Source organism: Ornithorhynchus anatinus, chromosome 2 (assembly GCF_004115215.2).
Source record: "Ornithorhynchus anatinus isolate Pmale09 chromosome 2, mOrnAna1.pri.v4, whole genome shotgun sequence".
NCBI classification, from domain to species: domain Eukaryota; kingdom Metazoa; phylum Chordata; class Mammalia; order Monotremata; family Ornithorhynchidae; genus Ornithorhynchus; species Ornithorhynchus anatinus.
In genome coordinates, this window is record NC_041729.1 from 50,377,468 (window position 1) to 50,397,764 (window position 20,297).

At 46.8% G+C, this 20,297-nt stretch overlaps 1 protein-coding gene across 7 annotated transcripts in view; it reads left to right on the forward strand.

Moving 5' to 3' along the window:
• Positions 1–20,297, forward strand: part of SNX29 (sorting nexin 29) — a 553,944-nt gene that overhangs the window by 81,293 nt on the left and 452,354 nt on the right. For 6 of the 7 annotated variants that reach the window (XM_039911120.1, XM_029053042.1, XM_039911122.1 and 3 more), the window contains exons 8-11: positions 1,580–1,958; positions 4,756–4,874; positions 10,562–10,637; positions 11,599–11,681. In XM_039911120.1, the coding sequence (XP_039767054.1) occupies positions 1,580–1,958; positions 4,756–4,874; positions 10,562–10,637; positions 11,599–11,681 (657 nt within the window). The remainder of the gene's footprint in view (positions 1–1,579; positions 1,959–4,755; positions 4,875–10,561; positions 10,638–11,598; positions 11,682–20,297) is intronic. The other variant, XM_039911121.1, reaches the window with a different exon arrangement.

Sequence of the window (20,297 nt, forward strand, 5' to 3'; positions counted from 1 at the left end):
ATGCTTCTGCATATCCTGGGACAACTTCTCTCTTCCTGTTCTTTGCGGGTTTTTACTTAGGCCTCTTGGAGGGCATTTTACGCTTGGGCTTCCCCTACTTCTCTTCGGTCCCCGCCTTGGTTGAGAAAGGGGATTATTTAATTTCTTTACCCGAAGCATTTTAACAACAGCCTAGAAACCCATCAGTCAATCAGTGGTATTTACTGAGCACTTACTCTGTGGAGAGCACAACACAGTAGAGTTGGTAGATTTGATCCCTGCCTAAAAGGGTTTACAGTCTGTAGGGGAGGCAGGCATTAAAATCAATTACAGATAGGGGAAAAAAAATCAAATAGGGGAAATAGAGAGGATAAGAACATGTCCACAAGTATTGTGGGGCCGAGAATGTTGTGAAAATCAAGTGCTTGGAAAAGGGGATGAGTAATTCCGGCTCCACTATTTAATAATAATAATAATAATTATGGTATTTGTTAAGCATTTACTGTGTGCCAGGCGCTGTACTGAGCTCTGTCTGCTCTGTTACCTTGGGCAAGTCACTTTACTTCTCTGTGCCTCAGTTACCTCATCTGTAAAATGGGGATTAAGATTGTGGGCCCCATGTGGGACATGGACTCTGTCCAACCTGGTCAGCTTGTATCTACCCACAGCTTAGAACAGTGCTTGCCACATTGTAAGTGCTTAACAAATACCCTTTTTATAGATCCATGTGCATAGGCCACAGAGAAAGGAGGGCCAGTGCGGGGAAATGAGGGTTCCGTCAAGAAAGGCTTCTCAGGGGAGATGTGATCCTTAGTCTGTGTGTTATCAGTTCATCCTTTGTACAGGCAGGGGCTAAACCAACTGACCTGTCGGAGAAACTCAGGGTTTTTTGTAGCCAGCACGCTCTGTCTCGTGGGATTCAGCGGTGGTTGCTCCGATCACCCTGGCAATGTGGCGGCTAGCACGTTTTCTCCTGAAGTGATGAGCAATTTCGACAGCATAAAGATTCCCCGAATGTCCCTGTTCACCAGCAAGCGTGCCGGGGCGCTGCTCTGTGGGAGGGCTCTGTGACTAGAGCAGTAGCAGGATGTGACTAGTGGTGGGGAATGCTATTTATTGAGTGCCTGCTGGGTGTAGTGCCCTGTGCTAAGCTCCTGGAAAAGTACTACAGAACCACAGACCCATCGCCGGGACACCAGGAGCTTGCACCCTACTGGGAATTGTTCGTTATTTTTGAGGATGATGGTGCCTGCGCGATTAAGCTGTGCTAGCCGGTTTTCTTGAGCCCCAGCTGAACTGCGTTGGGCTCCATTGGCAGATCCGTCTATTTAGTTAACTCATCTATGCTGATTGGAAGAATGCTCATTATCTGTGATACTCTTTTATTTAGGGGCCCTGGATTTTTTTTCCCCCGTATACCAGGTACTAAATTTGATTTTAATTATTTCGTGTAAACAAAAAATCTGCATCGCCTAACTTTCGGACAAGCGTTTGCCAGTAAAGGGAATTGTCAAAAGTCAAAAGGCTCAGCAATGTTAAGAGTTTACTTCCCCCGTGGCCCCATATGATTTTTCTAACAACACAGATCTGTGCTCCGCAGATGCAAAATGTAAAAAAGATCGGAAAAAGAAAAAGAAGGTGACCAACATCATCTCCTTCGATGAGGAAGAAGATGAGCCAAACTCCGGAGACGTCTCCAGAAAGACAACGGGGTTGGGAGAGAGCTCAGAGGAACACTCAGACCAATCATCGGTTAATGCCTTATTGGCATTGGAAAACCCCTTTCTTCAGAGTTCTAATGGAAGTCACAGTAGCAGCTCCTGGAAAATGGATTCAGGTTCCTTCAACGGGGAATACGGGTACCAGAAACTGGATGTGAAGAGTATTGATGATGAAGATATAGATGAAAATGAAGACCAGGTGTATGGAAAGTCATTGGGGAGCCAAAGCCTTGACGATCACACAGAGGCTTCTAAGAAGTAAGCCTTTTATTTTGGGGGGAGGGTGTGGGAGGGAAATGAAAACCCCAAATAGTTCAGTTACCTGCTTTCTGGGCGGTCCATTCCCTTTTGTCCACATTCAGTAGCTGGAAAGATGTTTCCGATGCTTGCTCTCTAAGTGGGATTGAGTTGATTTAAGACGACTTTGTTCACAAAGAAGTTTCAGCTTGTCATTCTTGAATGCCAATAAAAGATGGAGAGTACGCTGTGGGGGCGACATTTGACTAATTCAAATCATTTTGAAAGGTGAGCAGTTTGCGATGCTTGGCTGTTTCCTTCTCGGGCTGATATTCTTGGGAAGAAAGAGTGGTGGTTTTTTTGTTTTTTTGGGGGTTTCTTTTGCGGGAGGTGAGTGGGGGATGGACATGGGTATTTAAGCACTTTTATGTTTCAGACACCGTCCTAAGATACAACCTAATCAGGTTGGACACAGTCCATGTCCCACGTAGGGCCATGTCCAAGAAGCAGCGTGGCTCAGTGGAAAGAGCACGGGCTTTGGAGTCAGAGGTCATGGGTTTGAATCCCGGCTCGGCCACTTGCCAGCTGTGTGACTGTGGGCAAGTCACTTCACTTCTCGGTGCCTCAGTTACCTCATCTGTAAAATGGGGATGAAGACTGTGAGCCCCACGTGGGACAACCTGATTCCCCTCTCTCTACCCCAGCGCTTAGAACAGTGCTCGGCACATAGTGAGCGCTTAACAAATACCAACATTATTATTATTATTATTAGGGCTCACAGTCTTAATCTCCATTTTACAGATGAGATAACTGAGGCCCAGAAAAGTGAAGTGACTTGCCCACGGTCACACAGCAGAGCAGTAGTGGAGCTGGGATTAGAGCCCGCCCGACTCCCAGACCTGGGCTCTGTCCCCTACGTCCTGGAATGATAGGAAGGAATCGGGGGCTTTCGTTTGACTATTAAGACAAAGAGCTTTTCTGGTTATCAACGTCCTGCCTTCTGTGGGCTGGAAAAGCCACTGGCTCACGGCCAGCAGCTGTTATCATTGTCTTCATCATCCCCATCACGAGCTCATGGGTGTGGTTTCCTGCAGGGTTGAAAGAGGTTGGCCTGGGAGACTTGTTGCCATTGCGGTGTTTCAAGATTCCAAAATTACCAACCCCGTTGACTTTATTGAACCTTCAGAAGTGGTGGTAGGAACCCTTGAAGGAAATGTGGTCTGGCTCTTTTCTGGAGCAAGCCGGGGTAAACTGAGCAGCAGCATGGCTTAGTGGCTAGAGCTCGGGCCTGAGAGTCAGAAGGTTATGGGTTCTAATTCTGGCTCCCCCACTTGTCTTCTGTGTGACCTTGGGTTAGTCACTTACTTCTCTGGGCCTCACTTACCTCATCCTTAAATGGAGATTAAGACTGTGAGCCCCATGCGGGACTGGGGCTGTGTCCAATCTACCCCTGCGCTTAGTACAGTGCCTGACACGTAGTAAGGGCTTAACAAATACCACAATCATTATTATTATTATTTTTATTATTAAACTTGCTTGAAAAACCCTCTGACCCTCTCTGGAGTGAGCAGCGAAGCATTTGACCTTCTGGCTGCCTTCTGGCAGTCATAGCTTCTCTGGCTAGGCCAGAGGTGAGCTAAGAGGCGTGGTCTTTTGTATCGTCTGGATGAATGGTCACCCCAGTAATAATTGCGGTATTTGTTAAGCGATTATCCTATGCCGAACACCACTTTAAGCGCTGGGGTAGATACAGGATAATCGGGTTCCACATGGGGTGTACAGAGTAAGTAGGAAGGAGCCCAGTCATTGAATCCGCATTTTGGAAATGAAGGGAAACCTTTATGCAGACAAGCAAGGGGAAGTAAATCGAATGTAAAGGGCTTCTCTGATGTCGAAGAAGAAAGCAGTGGAGGCCCAAATTATTGGGATTAAAATGAGGGAAGGAAAAAGGCACCGTGACCCCTTCTGCCAACTTTTGTTTAATACCTGGTATCCATCCCCCTTAGACTGTGAGCCCAATGTGGGACAGGGTCTGTGTCTGACCTGATTATTTTGAATCTACCCAAGTACTTAGTACAGTGCTTGGTAAGTGCTTAAATATTATTATTATTATGGAATTTCCTGGAAAATTGAGATGGGAAGATCATCTCTCCACTTCTCGCCACAAGGTGTGACTCATCCAATAGTAAATTAGAACAAATCACCTTATCTGAGATTTTGTAGGCCATACCTCTAGGGGAAAGAAGAAACAGGAAGTAAAAATGGCCCTTAAAGCGGGTCTGGAAAGCAAACAGATAGAAAGCCCGGTTTTATTTCTCCCCCTTTCTCTGTTGGAGCTGAACCTCTGGTTTTGCTTCTCTCACAAGAGTAGCTGTCAGTTGTTTCCCGTGAGGTAGGATCGCCGGCAGGCTCGGACCCGGTCGGGTCACGCCTTGAAGTCGTCCTCCCCAGCTCCTTCGTCAGCAGTGATCTGTGACCCAGAGGAGCAGAGAATCGAAAGGTCAAGCCAAGCACGAAGGGACTCGTGAGCGAGAATCACAACGGAACCTTCACGGCCTGTCAGATCTGCCTATTTGGTCAATTGACACGGGTCTTCAGGGCATAGCTCTGGGTCGAGAAGCGTACTAAGGACGTTAAGCCGAAACGAGGCCCTCACCGGCTTCTGAGGTACTTCCTTCCCAGGTTCTGTTTTTCCTGGACGTCTAGCCTTCCTCTCTGTCCGATTACCAGAGACCCGTCCTGATGTCACCTGTGACCCAGCGTTACCCTCCGAAGGGTCATCCTGCCTGATGCCCGTCTTTATTCTCTGGTGATTTAGGCCGCTGGAGGAGAACACCTGCCTTTCACAGATGCACAGCTGGGCTCCTCTGCAGGTGCTGCACGGTGATTCAGATATGTTGTTTCCTGTCAGTGGAGTAGAGGCCTATACCCCGGTGGGTAGGTATTTCCCGGCTCTTTCGTCTCTGTAGTGTGTCGCTGTCTCCTAAGAGACGGTGGGACTCTGTGCCTGTCTTCTCCTTGACTGAGGCCTCCCTCCATTCTGCCACCTGGGGCTCAAACCCTTGGAGATACGGTAACTTTCCCCTCAGGATCCTGGTAACGTTCGGAGGAGGCTGTCGGAAGTGATTTTATTTTAGCCTAAAGACTTCCGAAAACAGGGTGGAAGGGAGCTCAGGACTTGTTGGGGATGAAGACCTCTGGACTGACTGAGGTAAACGACTGGTTGTCTGTGAGGTTCAGCTTAACTGTGGTATTTGTTAAGCGATTACTATGTGCCAGGCTGGGGTAGATACAAGAGAGTCGGGTTGGACCCAGTCTCTGTCCCACCTAGGGATCCCGTCTCGATCCCCATTTTCCAGATGAGGTAACCGAGGCCCAGAGAAGTGGAGTGACTTGCCCAAGGTCACCCAGCAGACAAGTGGCAGAGCTGATATTAGAACCCAGGTTCTTTTGACGCCCAGGCCTGTGCTCTGTCCACTAAGCTGTGCTGCTTTAACACACCTTTAACGTAAGGGGTGGTGGTAATGATGATAATAATGTTGGTATTTGTTAAGCGCTTACTATGTGCAGAGCACTGTTCTAAGCGCTGGGGTAGACACAGGGGAATCAGGTTGTCCCACGTGGGGTTCACGGTCTTAATCCCCATTTTACAGATGAGGTAACTGAGGCCCAGAGAAGTTAAGTGACTTGCCCACAGTCACACAGCTGACACGTGGCAGAGCTGGGATTTGAACTCATGACCTCTGACTCCAAAGCCCGGGCTCTTTCCACTGAGCCATGCTGCTTCTCTCCTTGACGTCCGGGGAACATTCATGAGACACTCTAAAAGTGTAAGGAGTGGTTTAAGTTGTGCCTTTCGTGACTGCTCGGCATTGCCATACCGCTGCTGGCCCGCGGGAAGAGCATGGCTTGGGGAATCGGGAAACCTGGGTTCTAGTCCTGGTCCTGCCTGCCGGGGCTGTGCCGTCAGTGCTCAAGGTCTCTGGCTGAGCAGCCACCTAGATTGGGTGGGCAACATGAGGATCACAAACCATCACTGGCTCTTCTTGGTTGCCCCAAATGTGCCTCTTGAGCAAGGCTTTGGGTTAAGGGTTGGGGAGGATGACTCCACCAAATCAGTCAACGATATTTAGTGAGTGCTTACTATGTGCAGAACACTGTACTAAATGCTTGGAAGTGTACACTCCAACAGAATTAGCAATCGTGTTTCCTGCCCCTCACCAGAAGCAGCAGACAGAGCACGGGCCTGGGAGTCGGAAGGACCTGGGTTCTAATTCCAGTTCTGCCACTTGTCTGCTCGGTGATGTGGGCAACGTGGCAAGAGCACGAGTTTAGGAGTCAGAGGATGGGGGTACTAATGCCGGCTCTGCCACTTATCAGCTTTGTGACTTTGGGCCAGTCACTTAACTTCTCTGTGCCTCAGTTACCTCCTCTGAAAAATGGGAATTAAGACTGTGAGCCCCACGTGGGACAACCCGATGGCCTCGTATCTACTCCAGCACTTAGAACAGTACTTGGCACATAGTAAGCACTTAACAAATACCATCATTATTATTATTATTATTATTCACTTTGCTTCAGTTACCTCATCTGTAAAATGGGAATTAAGACTGTGAACCCCACATGGAACAACGACTGCATCCAACCTGATCAGCTTGTATCTACCCCAGCGCTTAGTACAGTGCCTGGAGTATAATGAGCACTTAACAAATGGCCTTAAAAAATCGAGATCACAGTCTAGAGGGGGTGCCTCTGCCATGCACGATTTCTTAGTCGCAGCCTGCCTAGAGCTGCCGTGGACAACTCCATCTAGCTCTTCACTTCTGGGAACTGGAGGATGTCAGGAAGTCAGCTGTTTTTATTGAGCGCCTAATGTGTGCAGAGCTCTGTACTGAGCACCTGAGAGAGTACAATACAACAATTTAACAGGCACATATCCTGCCCACAATGAGTTTACAGTCTGGAGGATTCCTCAGCGGTAAGCTTGCCTTGGCCCTCTGGTCAAAGCAGGTGGGCCTTGAGTGGAGCGGGGTCCGTGCTGCTCAGACCCGCTACCTACCAGATAATGTGTGGAAGTTAATGAGAATAATGATGGTGTTTGTTAAGCGCTTACTCTGGGACAAGCAATGTTCTAAGTGCTGAGGCAGATATAAACTAATAAGATTGGATACAGTCCCTGCCCCACAAGGGGCTCATGGTCTTAATCCCCATTTTACAGATGAGGTAACTGAGATTCAGAGAAATTAAGCCACTTGCCCAAGGTCACACGGCAGACAAGTGGTGGAGCTGGGATTAGAACCCGGGTCTTTCTGACTCCCTGGCCCTTGCTCTCTCTACTAGGCCCTGCTCTTTAGAGCACAGATTAGAGTCTCCTAAATCACTCTCCAGCTTTCCTCCCTCTGTCTTTATTAGCTACCTGCAGTGTGGCCTGTAGCCTCAGGCATCAGAACCCATCTTCTATAGTCGTGGTGATTTTTTTTTTAAAATATCTTTTACAAGAGCTGCAAAATAAATTGGCTAATCAGTTAATAATAATAATAATGTTGGTATTTGTTAAGCGCTTACTATGTGCCGAGCACTGTTCTAAGCGCTGGGGTAGACATAGGGGAATCAGGTTGTCCCACGTGGGGCTCACAGTCTTAATCCCCATTTTACAGATGAGGGAACTGAGGCACAGAGAAGTTAAGTGACTCGCCCACAGTCACACAGCCGACAAGTGGCAGAGCTGGGATTCGAACTCATGAGCCCTGACTCCAAAGCCCGTGCTCTTTCCACTGAGCCACGCTGCTTCTCTCCATCTAGACTGTAAACTCTTGGGCTAAACGGTCTGCCAACCACTGTAGTGTTCTCTCCCAGGTGCTTAGTACCGCGTTCTGCATAGAGTGAGCAAAAGTGTAGCTTAGTGGAAAGAGCCCGGGCTTGGAAGTCAGAGGCCATGAGTTCTAATCCCTGCTCCACCACTAATCAGCTGTGTGACTTTGAGCAAGTCACTCAACTTCTCTGGGCCTCAGTTACCTCATCTGTAAGATGGGGATTCAGACTGTGAGCCCCACATGGGCCAACCTGATTACCTTGTATCTACCCCAGCACTTAAAACAGCGCTTGGCACATAGTAAGCACTTAACGAATACCATTATTGTAATTATTGTTCAACCTGATTATCTTGTATCTGCCCCAGCGCTTAGTACAGTGCTTGACAGATGGTAAGCGGATACCAGAGGACAGCTGAGTCCAATCTCCCTTGAATAGAGGAGATTGCCTTGATCTGACTTTTTTTTTTTCTGAGGTTTATGATTGGACTATCAACCACTGACCATCAGCTGAATTGACATGCTGCCACTTGACCACTTGATATGTCATTTTAGATGATTGGTCATAGTATCATTGGCAACACCTGAGAAGCAGTGTGGCTAAGTGTATAGAGTATGGGCCTGGACATCAGAAGGACCTGGGTTCTAATCCTGCCCCCGCCTCTTGTCTGCTGTGTGACATGGAGCAAGTCACTTCACTTCTCTAGGCCTCAGTGACCTCTTTTGTAAAATGGAGATTAAGGTTGTGAGCCCCATGTGGGACAGAGGCTGTCCGACTCGATTAGCTAGTATCTACCCCGGTGCTTAAAACAGGCCTGGCACATAGTGAGGCCTCGACAAATACCTTTTTTTTTCCTTAAGAAAAAAAAAAGCCCTCCCATTTTGTTGTGAAACCAACTGCTGGGTTTGAGCTGGGTGCCTGCCCTTCAGGATGTTAGTTTGGAAGTTTTCCGGATTCTTTAGGAAACGTGAAGCAATGAGGCAGGCAGTATTTTCCAAGTGCCAGAGTGAGTGGGAGAAACCGAGCGATAAGGTGTGTAAAGGATGCGTTTGTTTATATGGTCAGGGTCAAGAATGCAGGTACAGCCCAAGGCGTATTGCATTTTCACCAGCTTATGGGCACTATGTCATTCTTTTTCCTCTGTTCTCCCATCGAGTTCTATCCAGGTCGAGTGCTATTTCGGTTGTGATCTAGAGGGAGGGACTGTATTGGCCTTACTACCAAGTTACGGTCATTTTTTCTCTTAAATTTTGCAACTACCAGCCTGGTACATATTAAGGGCTTAAGATATGCCGTTAGAAACATTGGCACAAGTATTATTACTACAGACTACATTGGGTTTCAGACACACTCACAAGGGAAAGAAAGAAAGAGATATACATATAAAAACTCACACTCACCCATGTATATAATTTTATGGAAGAACTATTTCCTGCAGTACTTTTTCTGTTCTCCCTTTTTTAGTGATTAGAAAGCAGTCAACCTTGGAGATAATTGATTTTACTTTTAAAAATCTCAAATAAATTCCATGAACATTAGAGAAACTTTTCAGTAACCATTTATAATTAAGTTTATAATAGCCACTTAAGATATTTATGTATATAACGATTCATAAAGCACAATAGAAGTTATTGGAAGAAACCTGGCTGAAAATTTGTTTTTCACGAGAAGTTTCTATCTCAAACCCTTAGCAAGCTCTCTCCGAGAAGGCAGTTCTAGCTAATGGAAGTAATGTTCACTGCAGGGTAAGAAATGGAAAACTCTGCTAATTATTTTGGGTGTTAAATGATGGAGGGTACAACCAGGGGGAGGTGGTAAGTGTCTAGAATGAAGCCCTAAACAGACACTTTGAAAATCTCATTCATCTGTAGGTATTTCTCTCTCCCTCCCCTTATCCAGATCATCGTTCTGCAGTCCCTCCGATCTCAAATGTTTCAGCAGCTGCAGGGGGGTCCTGTGGGCTTGTTCTAAGAATCGGGCCCAAAGAAACAGACAGGCAAAGAGCCCCTTGGTGGTAAGAATAGGGTCAAATTCTGATGAGATAGTTTCTGTGGGTGTGTGACGTACCCCTTAGAGCAGCAGATAAATCAGGTTTTTCTTGGTGATTTGGTAATGTCGGCCCTAACTCGTGTGTTGGTAGGATTGAATGATTTTGCGAGCCAGTTGATACTGTGATTGCAGAAGAGTAAGGCGTTAAATTGTGTTCCAGAAAAAAATGCACACAGGTGGATTCAAACTTGTTTAACTTTAGATGCACACAGGTGAATTCAACCTTGTTTAACCTCAGATGATTTCGCAGTAGCAAAGATGCGTGCAGGCTTTGATAATGTCTTGCTTTCTGCTGGAGCTGGAGATCGTGTGTGATGGAGTTTGCCGTGAGTGGCTTTCTGAAACCCAAATGAATGCAGGGTAGTTCTTATAAACAGGGACTCTGGTTTTTAAGTGAAGCCCTGAATGTCTGACTATATAATGTTAATGAATTAGGCTGCACTGCCCTCCAGTGTGTGTTTAACAAACTCGCAGAGGGGAAGAAAGTCTTAATTCTCCGGGTGGGCGTTGTAGAGAATCCCGTAATCGCTGAGGTGGTTTGGACTGGCCGTATCCCGGCTGATATTTGGCAGTGGCCGCAGAAACGACCCCCAGTCGACCACTCTGTGGCAGTCCAGGCATTGTCAAATGAGAACATTTCACCTACTAAGATTAGCGAGTATAGCAGTAAGCGTAGATGCAAAACTGCTGGGACACAGCCATCCGGGGGTTTGTGGTTTTGTGCACTGTTCGGTTTCTCTCTCTGACTAATTTATATTCTACAGGTGCCACCTTAGGTAACCTGGAGAATGGAGCTGGACAACAGAGCGGCCTGTTTGCGGGACCGGAACTTCGGTACAGGTTCACATAGAGAAAAGTCACTCTTTCCCGAGCATTCAACCCTAACAAGTCTGTTGGCATTTTCCTCCAAATTGAACCTCCTCTTGAGTCCGAACTCTTGACTGGCATTTGATTCCCAACTCGCCGTGGCATTCTTTAGGATGTTGCCTGTTGATAATGCATTAATAGGGCTGGGTTTGAGTCCCTCTGCCATTACTGATTTGTGTTCACATTGGTCAGGTCACATGAAAGCAGCGTGGTGGAGTGGATAGAGCCCAGGCGTGAGAGCCAGAAGATCGTGGGTTCTAATCCCGGCTCTGCCGCTTGTCTGCTGTGTGAACTTGAGCAAGTCACTTAACTTCTCTGTGCCTCAGTTACCTAGTCTGTAAAATGAGGATTGAGACTGTGAGCTCCACAGGGGACAGGGACTGTGCCCAACTTTATTTCCTTGTTTCCACCCCGGCACTTAGTACAGTCCTGGCACATAGTGAGTGCGTGACAAATGCCATTATTATTATTATTAATCTCTCAGTGCTTCAACTTCTCCCGTATAATGGAAAAATAATTCCTCCCCCTCCTTATCTCCTATGAAGAATAATAGAGTTTAAATGTGAAAGTCATTTAAGGTCCAAGGAAATAGTGCCATAGAAATGCTGCTGCTATTTAATGCTGGAAAGAGGAGAACTTTTTTTTTTTAAAACCATCTTTACTCACATTTTCGCTTGAACCATATTAGGAGATTCTGGAGTGAAGATCTGATTTTCTTCCCACTCCATAATCAAGCTTCAGTGCGATCTATAGCCCTCTAGCAGTGAGCTTTATATTTCCGATATTGGAGATGAATCAATCAGGGGTATTTACCGAGTGCTTACCGCGTGTGCAGAGCACTGTCTTAAGCGCTTGGGAGAGTATGAGACAATAAGTTTGGTGGATGAGATCCCTGTCGTCAAGGTTAACTTCCCTCTGTGTTTTTGTTTCGCAGGGTGGAAGCCAGCCCTCCCGGCCAGGGAAGTCCTTTAAGCAGCCTGCTACCCTCGGCCACGGTGCCCGAATCAATGACAATTAGTAAGTACTTTCTGAACCATTTAACTCGACAGTAGGATAACTTATCATCTCCCTTTACAGTACCTTGGAGTTTTCTCTTAAACTGGGTTGCAGGGACTCTGTGTTAGCACAAGGCGATGTTGGAAAAAGGATTCATCGAATGGAATATAAAAACCTTTACTCCCGTTGATCGCTTTTGAAGCTGTGTGGCCTAGTTGAAAGAGCACAGCCTGGGAATCGGGGCACCTGGGCTTTAATCCTAGCTTTGCCACTTGCCTGATGCTTTGCCACTTGCCCGATGTGATCTTGGGCAAGTTACTTAACCCCTCTGGGCCTCGGTTTCCCCATATGTAAAATGGGAATTCAATACCTGTTCTCCCTCTCAACTAGACTATGAGTCCCACGTGGAACAAGGAACTGTGTCCAACCTGATTATCTTGTAGAGGAGCAGCGTGGCTCAGTGGAATGAGCCCGGGCTTGGGAGTCAGAGGTCATGGGTTCAAATTCTGCCTCTGCCACTTGTCAGCTGTGTGACTCTGGGCAAGTCACTTAACTTATCTGTACCTCAGTTCCCTCATCTGTAAAATGGGGATTAAGATTGTGAGCCTCATGTGGGACAACCTGATTACCCTGTATCTATCCCAGCGCTTAGAACAGTCCTCTGCACATAGTAAACGCTTAACAGATACCAACATTATTATTATTGTTGTGTCTACCCCAGCCCTTGGTACAGTGCTTGGCACATAGTAAGTGCTTAACAAATTATTGTTGTTGTTATTACTATTTTGATGAATGACAACATTTGTATTTGTTTTCCTGAAAGCGAATGAGCACTCATCATGCATTCTTTCATTTGCATTTTCAACCCAAACAGTGAGATGTAATTCCACACCCTCCTAACCCCTAGGCCCAATCCTCTGGTTCAACCATCTTTCTTGAAATGACTCTCAAGGAACAATAACTTTTGTCATGGAAGCGATCGACAGCCACATCTATTTTTGTAATTTGGAAGTCCGTGTATTTGTTTATCTCCAAAGACAGAGCGTGATTGATAGGAAGGCAGAGCCTTCGAATGCAGTTTGAGGGGCAGTGAGCGACGGTGCCGGACTTGGACGTTTCCTTCCCTGGAAGTCCTAAAAACAGACGGGGAGCATGCTACTCTGGGAAGTCAGGGGAAGTCTGAGGGGGCCTTTGGTCAAAGTTCAGGAGAGAGAGAGAGAGAGACCACAAGCGTGCACACATACGAACACGCACACCCCTATCACTGGTCACAAACTTTGGGAGAGGGAAAATGGGAGGGGCTCTTAGGATGGTCTTAGTGGAGAAACTTGTATCTACCCAGTGCTTAGAACAGTACTTGACACATAGGAAGTGCTTACAAATACCACCATCCTCAGAGATGTGACAGGAAGGACGGGGAGGAGTAGGGCAGCTGCTCCTTTTGTATAGTGACTAGAGTGGCCACCAAAACAGTTCCGATTGCTATCTGTGAGTGGAGATGGATGTTGGATCTTGGATGTTGTCCTGCCTCAAAGAGGATACTTCACCAGGTCCCTCTTTTCCTGTGATTCTGTGCTGGAGGAGGAGGAGGAACAATGAGGCTTTCTGGGTACACTCATGCAAGACATCACTGAAGTCCCGTCTTATTATCAACTTTGCGTAAATCTATCCTGCTCGCCCCATCTCATCAAGATGTACGGTGTAGATTTTAAGTCTCAAAATATTGACTGTGGGTTTTTTTCATGGTATTTATTAAGCACTAGCAACTTGAGAGGCACTCTTCTAAGCTCTGCGTTGTGGTTGTGCTTTCTTTGGCAATATTTTTTTTGGCAGCAGACTTGGTTAGTCAAAATAGGCTGGGATTGGGAGTCAGAAGACCTCAGCTCTACTACTGTCCTACTGTGTGAGCTTGGGTAAATTATGTAATGTCTCTGGGCCTCAGTTTCCTCATCTGGGAAGTGGATCTTCATCTGCCCTTGTGGGGCAGAATCTGTTCTGATCTCATAACCTTGTGTCTCTTCCAGAACAAGCCATTTTGTGCTTAATAAACACTATCATTTTATTTATATTTTGGTAATTAGCTCCAGCTTTCCCTCTTTAAAGTAATCTGGGTTACTTCAGTGGTGGAAACAGCATGGCATAGTGGGTAGAGCACGGGACTGGGAGTCAAAAGGTGATGGGTTCTAATTGCAGCTGCGCCGCTTGTCTGCTCTGTGGCCTTGGGCAAATCGTTTAAAGTCTCTTTCCCTCAGTTGCCCTATCTGTAAAATGGGGATTAAGACTGTGAACCCCAGACGGGTTAGGGACTGTGTCCGACCTGATTTGTTTGTACCCACCCCAGCATTTGATCCAGTGCCTGACATAAAGAAAGCGCTTAGCAAATACCATAACTTATTGATTATTTGTGGTGGATGAGTAGTGACTTTCTTGGACGTACCTCTGGCCTATTGATCTTTCCCCTTTCCCTGATCCTGCCATTTCCCCTATCCGTAATTGAATTTATTGTGTGTCCCAGGCTAAACTGTGAGCTCCTTGAGGACAGGGATCGTGTCTACCAACTCTGTTGTATCGTACTCTCTTAAGCACTTTGTACGAGCTCTGCACTCAGTAAATACTGCTGATTGATTCCTACCACCTTAATTGGGCCTCATGACAGATATAAGTGGGGCAAGACTGCAGTCGGCATCAGGTCCCTGGAGATCAGTGGCCAGAAAACCAATGGTGTTCCTTCTGTTTCTCTTCACCAATCTTCCAGATCTCTCAGACTGCCTTGGCTTCTGTCTTCTCGGTCACCTACTCCTTACTCCTCAAAAGGCCTGGTAATTGGGACCTAGTTCCCCTTGTGCGAGGGAGCTAAATCTGCTTATAGCTCACATCTCAAATCTAACAGATCGGTGAATTCTCTTAAGCTCTTCGGGAGGGGTGGGAATTCCTGCAGGTGTCCAAGTTCCCCTTTAACCCCCTAGGGGACTCTCTGCCCGAAGTGGGGTTTTCCAGAGGTCCTCCCTGAAACTTTCGCACTATGCCATTGGTGTGAGGTATGCACAATCCAAACACTTCCTATTCTCCCCCCAAGTGTGGTCACACAGGTGCTGTTTTTCTCTTTTAATTCTAATCTCTGGAAAGTCTTATCTGAACAGTCAAATTTGGTGATGCCAAATGACTGGGGCCTTTCCTTTTTTATTTACCACCTTCTGACAGGTAAAGCTAGTTTTATTTCAACATGTCCGATTGTTACTTTTAAGGCTTCAGGCGCCAGAGAAAATCATCAACCATTTGTTCACTTCCCCTCCCCTTCTTTAACCTTTATATTATTTATATCAATGTCCACCTCCTCCTCTAGACTGTAAGCTCTTTGTGAGCAGGAAATGTGTCTGTTATGTCGTTATAATATACTCTCCCAAGCGCTTAGTACAGTGCTCAGCACACAATGAGCACTCAGTAAATACGATTGACTGACAGACTATCCAACGATACCACTGTTTTTCTGATTTGGATTTACCAGGTGGTTGATTTACAAGTTTTGAAACCTGAAAGGCACCCTTATGGATGGTCTATATTTGCACCTCAAAATTCACAGGAAAGAGTGGATTTGCCGGGAGGCTCAAATTCTTAGATAATTTTGGTTTTATTTCCAACTCTTCCCTCCTATGTTGTTGGCAACCAGCAGAAGAAGATCCTGGGCCATCTGGGTGAATGGTATATCCCAAGAACCATCCCAGCTCAGATATGGACCTTAATGTATCCTGTCACTTCCCTCTCCATTGGATTCTTCACTCTGCTGCCCAGATCGTTTTTCGGAAAAACAAAACAGAACAAAACAGAACAAAAAACCCCAAACTCCCAACACAACCAAAAATAACCAAAACCCAACCCTCCCCACAAAACCCCCCAAAACAACATTCAGTCCATGTCTCCCTATTCCTCAAAAAACTCCAGTGGTTGCCCATCCACCAAATTACGTATATTACTATCTGTCTCCTCCTCTAGGCTGAAAGCTCGCTGTGGGCAGGGAACGTGTCTACCAACTTGGTTGTACTCTCCCAAGCGCATAATACAGTGTTCTGCACACATTAAGCGCTCAATGAACACCAATAATGATGACATAAAGAAACTCCTGACCATCAACCTAAAGGCACTCAATCACCTCTCTCTTTCTTACCTTTCCTCACCGGTCTCCAGCTACAAACCAACAGCACACTCAACTTCTTTAACCCCAACCTGTTGTCTGTATCTCAGTCTCATCTTTCCTTTCCCTCTAGACTGTAAGCTTATTGTGGGCAGGGAATGTATCGGTTTAGTTTTATGTTGTACTCTCTCAAGTGCTTAGTACAGTACTCCGCACATAGTAAGCGCTCAATAAATACGACTGACTTCACCAACCCCTTGCCCACATTCTCCCTCTGGCCTGAAACTCCCTCCCCCTTCATATCTAATAGTCCATCACTCTCCCCACCTTTCTAACCTCTTAAAAATCACATCTCCACCAAGAGACCTTCCCAGACTAAGCCCTTTACTTCCACTCTCCACCCCCTTCCCTGCATTGACTGTGAATTTGACCGTGCTCCCCAGCCCCGTAATATTCCCACCCTAGACTGTAAACTCACTGTGGGTATTGAGTTCCTAGCATGCAGATGAGGAGACTGAGGCCCAGAGAGGTTGAGGGGTTATCCAGCAGCCCGCAGCGGGTGGGCGGTAGGGTCGAGAGAGGAACCCTATCCTCTGGACCCAGGCCCGTCCTCTTCTTCCACGGCCATGCTGCCTCAAAGCACTGGAAAGACTCTAATCTACCTGGACTGGCAGGGCCTCCCTGTGGTACCATACAGTACCGCAAAATCATGTTTGAACAGAGAAGTTAAGCCAAAGTTTGTTACTGTGTAAACACAGAACTTTCAAATGTCACGAGACTGCCAGGTAAATTCCATTCCCCTAATGTCTCCCTTGTTAGATTGGGAGCTGCTTGTGGACAAGGAATGTGTCACTTGTTTTTACTTCCCAAGCACTGAGTCTAGTGCATTGCACCCAGAGGTTGCTCAAGTACTCCTACTTCGACTGCTGAAAAGGAACGGGTAGGAGCAGACAAGCTCATTTCGGGCAGGGATCGTGCCTACCAACTCCGTTGTATTCTCCCAGGTTGCTTAGTACAGTGCACCCAGTAAGTGCTCTGTAAATACCACGGACAAGTCGATCTTAATCAGTACGTATCTGTTCCAAGCTAGACTAAACTCTACTCTCCTAAGCCCCGGTGCCTACCATCTGATGCAGAGTTGCTGCCGTGTCGTACGACCCTAGGGAGGCTTTGAGAGGATAGGTTGAATCATAATGTTGCGTCTCCTCATGGTCGACTTCATGCCTGCCGATGTGCCCTTTGAAATGGCTCCATTTCAGTTTCCTAATCTGCATGAATTGCACTGTCACTGACAGGAGCCCCGAGAAGGCTCTATCCCCAACTCTTTGAAGGCCTCTCTTTGTGCCTCTTCAACTTTAAAGTCTCTCTCGGTCTTGGGTTTAGAATTTCTTTCACGGCCTACGTTTTTACCCCGGAGACTGTCGTCCCCTTCTTGAGGATGTCGCTTCCCCCGTCATCATGCCCTCTGTGGCCTGTTGGCTGTTCATTAGCCGTTCCATCGGACGGAGGGGTTCAGGGGAAAGAGATGAAAAAGGAGAAGCTGAAAATCAGAAAAATGATGTTTGGGTGCTCCACCTGAAGGCTCAAGTTGGGGAGGAGATTCCTGCTGAGAAGCAGCGTGGCTTAGTGGATAAAGCTTGGGCTGGGAGTCAGAAGGACCTGGGTTCTAATCCTGGCTCTGCCACAAGTTTGTTGTGTGACCTTGGGTGAGTCACTTAACTTTTCTGGGCCTCAGTTACCTCATTTGTAAAATGGGGATTAAGAATGTGAGCCCATGTGGGACAGGGACGGTGTCCAACCTGATTAACTTGGCTCTCCCCCAGTGCTTAGAACGGTGCTGGCACATAGTAAGTGCTTAACAAGTACCATGGTTATTTTTATTATTCAGACTCAAAGCGCTAACCTCAGGGATATGGGCTAACTGTGTACTGCACTTATCTGTGTGGGCTGCCTGCCCGAATCTCACTAGGAGATGGCTGCAGTGTCCTCTTTCTTTCTGGCTCCCGCCTTAAAATCCGAGGCTCGTTTCAGTCCGTAGTTCTCCAGACAGACGTAGCTGTTGCCGGAAATTTCCCTGGATGGAAGGACCCCTGATCGGTTCTTCTTCCAAGTAAACCGAAGGAATTATTGAAACGGGTCAGGAGCTAAATTGGAGCGGGTGTGAAACTCCCGGAACTCCAGAGGCACAGTTAGGGTTGGCCTGAATTGGAGATAGCTAAATTTATTGGGGTTTCCCCCACCTTTTCCCACTTTTCCCTCTTCACTGTATCTATTTTTGAACGGAGAAATCACTCTGGTGGGGAAAAAACCTGAAAGAAACAGCCTAACGAAACACATTAGGGCCCAGCGTAGAAGGCATTTAGTCAGCATTCTCCTCCAGCTAGTCTCACTTGTCTCCCACTACCCCTCGGCTTGCTCCTCTGGAGCCCATCTTCTCACCTTGCCTCATTCTAATTTTGCTGGGCCTGAGACTCCCTTCCCCTTCACACACAGCAGACTACTGTTCTCCCCATCCTCAGAGCACCTCTGAAAGCACATCTCCTCCAGGAGGCCTTCCCTGATTAACCACTCATCTTTCCACCTTTCCCGCCACTTTAGCGTTTCCTCGTTAAGCACTTAGGTGCTCCCCTCCCTTCACCACATTAGCACTATGTACAGATAATTACTCTGTTGCTTCCCCCTACCTGTTATTTATTTTAGTATCTGTCTCATTCGTTGTTGTATTTATCGAGTGCTTAATATGCGCCAAGCTCTGTACTAGGTGTTTGGTAGAGTACAATATAACAGACACATTCCCTGCCCACAACGAGCTTAGATTGTGAACTCCTTGAAGGCAGGATTTGTGCCAACTGACTCTGCTATATTCCCCCTAAACACTCAGTAGAGTGTTCAATAAATGCTATTGATTGAATGATTGATAGGTTGGAGGTCAGAGGGAGCCAGATGAAGCAAACTGAGTAGGACAGATAGCAATCCGGAGGTGGAAAGCAACGAGAAGAGAAGGCTTGAATGTTAAGTCAACGGATGGATTAAGTTTTCAAGACTTCAGCAGAGGGAGTTGTGCAATCACGGTTCCTGGAACCTCATGGGGAAAATAAAATCCCTTGTTCTTTGACCAGATGCCGGGTATTCCCTTGTTCTGTTTGGAAAGTGATTTTTACCCTTTGGGACACTGTGCTTTGGGAATTGTAGTGCAAGTGAGCGAGAGGAAGAGACTCAACCGATTTTGAATTCTAATGGTCTTTGTTGTTTTGATATCTATTTTTTGTCTCTTCCCTCTTCCGGTGATGAACTCCCTCACCCCCCAAGTATGATTATATGGGTGTGGGAGTGGCCTTGCCACTCAATTGCTCCCCTCACCTCCTCCCTCCATCTTCCACAGAGGATTTGTAGCAAGTCCCTGGTCACATAGTAAGCGCTTAACAAATGCCACCAAAAAAAAAGCCCCCCCCCCCCCCCCCCCGTTCTGCTTGCTGAGCCGCTGGGATAGTACAGAGAAGCAGCGTGGCTCAGTGGAAAGAGCACAGGCTTTGGAGTCAGAGGTCATGGGTTTGAATCCTGGTTCAGCCTCTTGTCAGCTGTGTGACTTTGGGCAAGTCACTTCTTGGTGCCTCAGTTACCTCATCTGTAAAATGGGGATTAAGACTGTGAGCCCCACGTGGGACAACGTGATTCCCCTGTGTCTACCCCAGTGCTTAGAACAGTGCTCTGCACATAGTAAGCGCTTAACAAATACCAGCATTATTATTAAGTGGCGGAGCTGGGATTAAAACCCATGATCTCTGACTCCCAAGCCCGGACCCTTTCCACTAACCAGGCTGCTCTTGAGGGCCAGGGACTGTGTCTGATTACCATATATGTTCCTTCCCCGTCCCCAACACTTAGTTCTTTGCAAACAGGTGCTTAGTAAATGCTATTCTTAGTAGGTCACACCATCACTTGAATGGGTACCTTTATAAATGTGCCGAGGTGGGTGTGCAGCTGTGTGACTGTGGGCAAGTCACTTCACTTCTCTGTGCCTCAGTTACCTCATCTTTAAATGGGGATTAAGACTCAGCCTCATGTGGGACAACCTGATGACCCTGTATCTGGAAAGAGCACGGGCTTTGGAATCAGAGGTCAATGGGTTCGAATCCCGGCTCCGCCCCTTGTCAGCTGTGTGACTTTGGGCAAGTCACTTAACTTCTCGGTGCCTCAGTTCCCTCATCTGTAAAATGGGGATTAAGACTGTGAGCCCCACGTGGGACAACCTGATTCCCCTGTGTCTACCCCAGCGCTTAGAACAGTGCTCGGCACATAGTAAGCGCTTAACAAATACCAACATTATTATTATTATTATCTACCCCAGTGCTTAGAACAGCGTTCTGCACCTTGTAAGCGCTTAACAAATACCAACATTATTGTTGTTATCATTATTTTTCAACCCTCAGTGGAGGACCAAAAATGGGAACGCCTGTGTACATCTTCCAAGTGAGCGTTCGTTTTTTCTTCTCCTAATCTTTACTTAA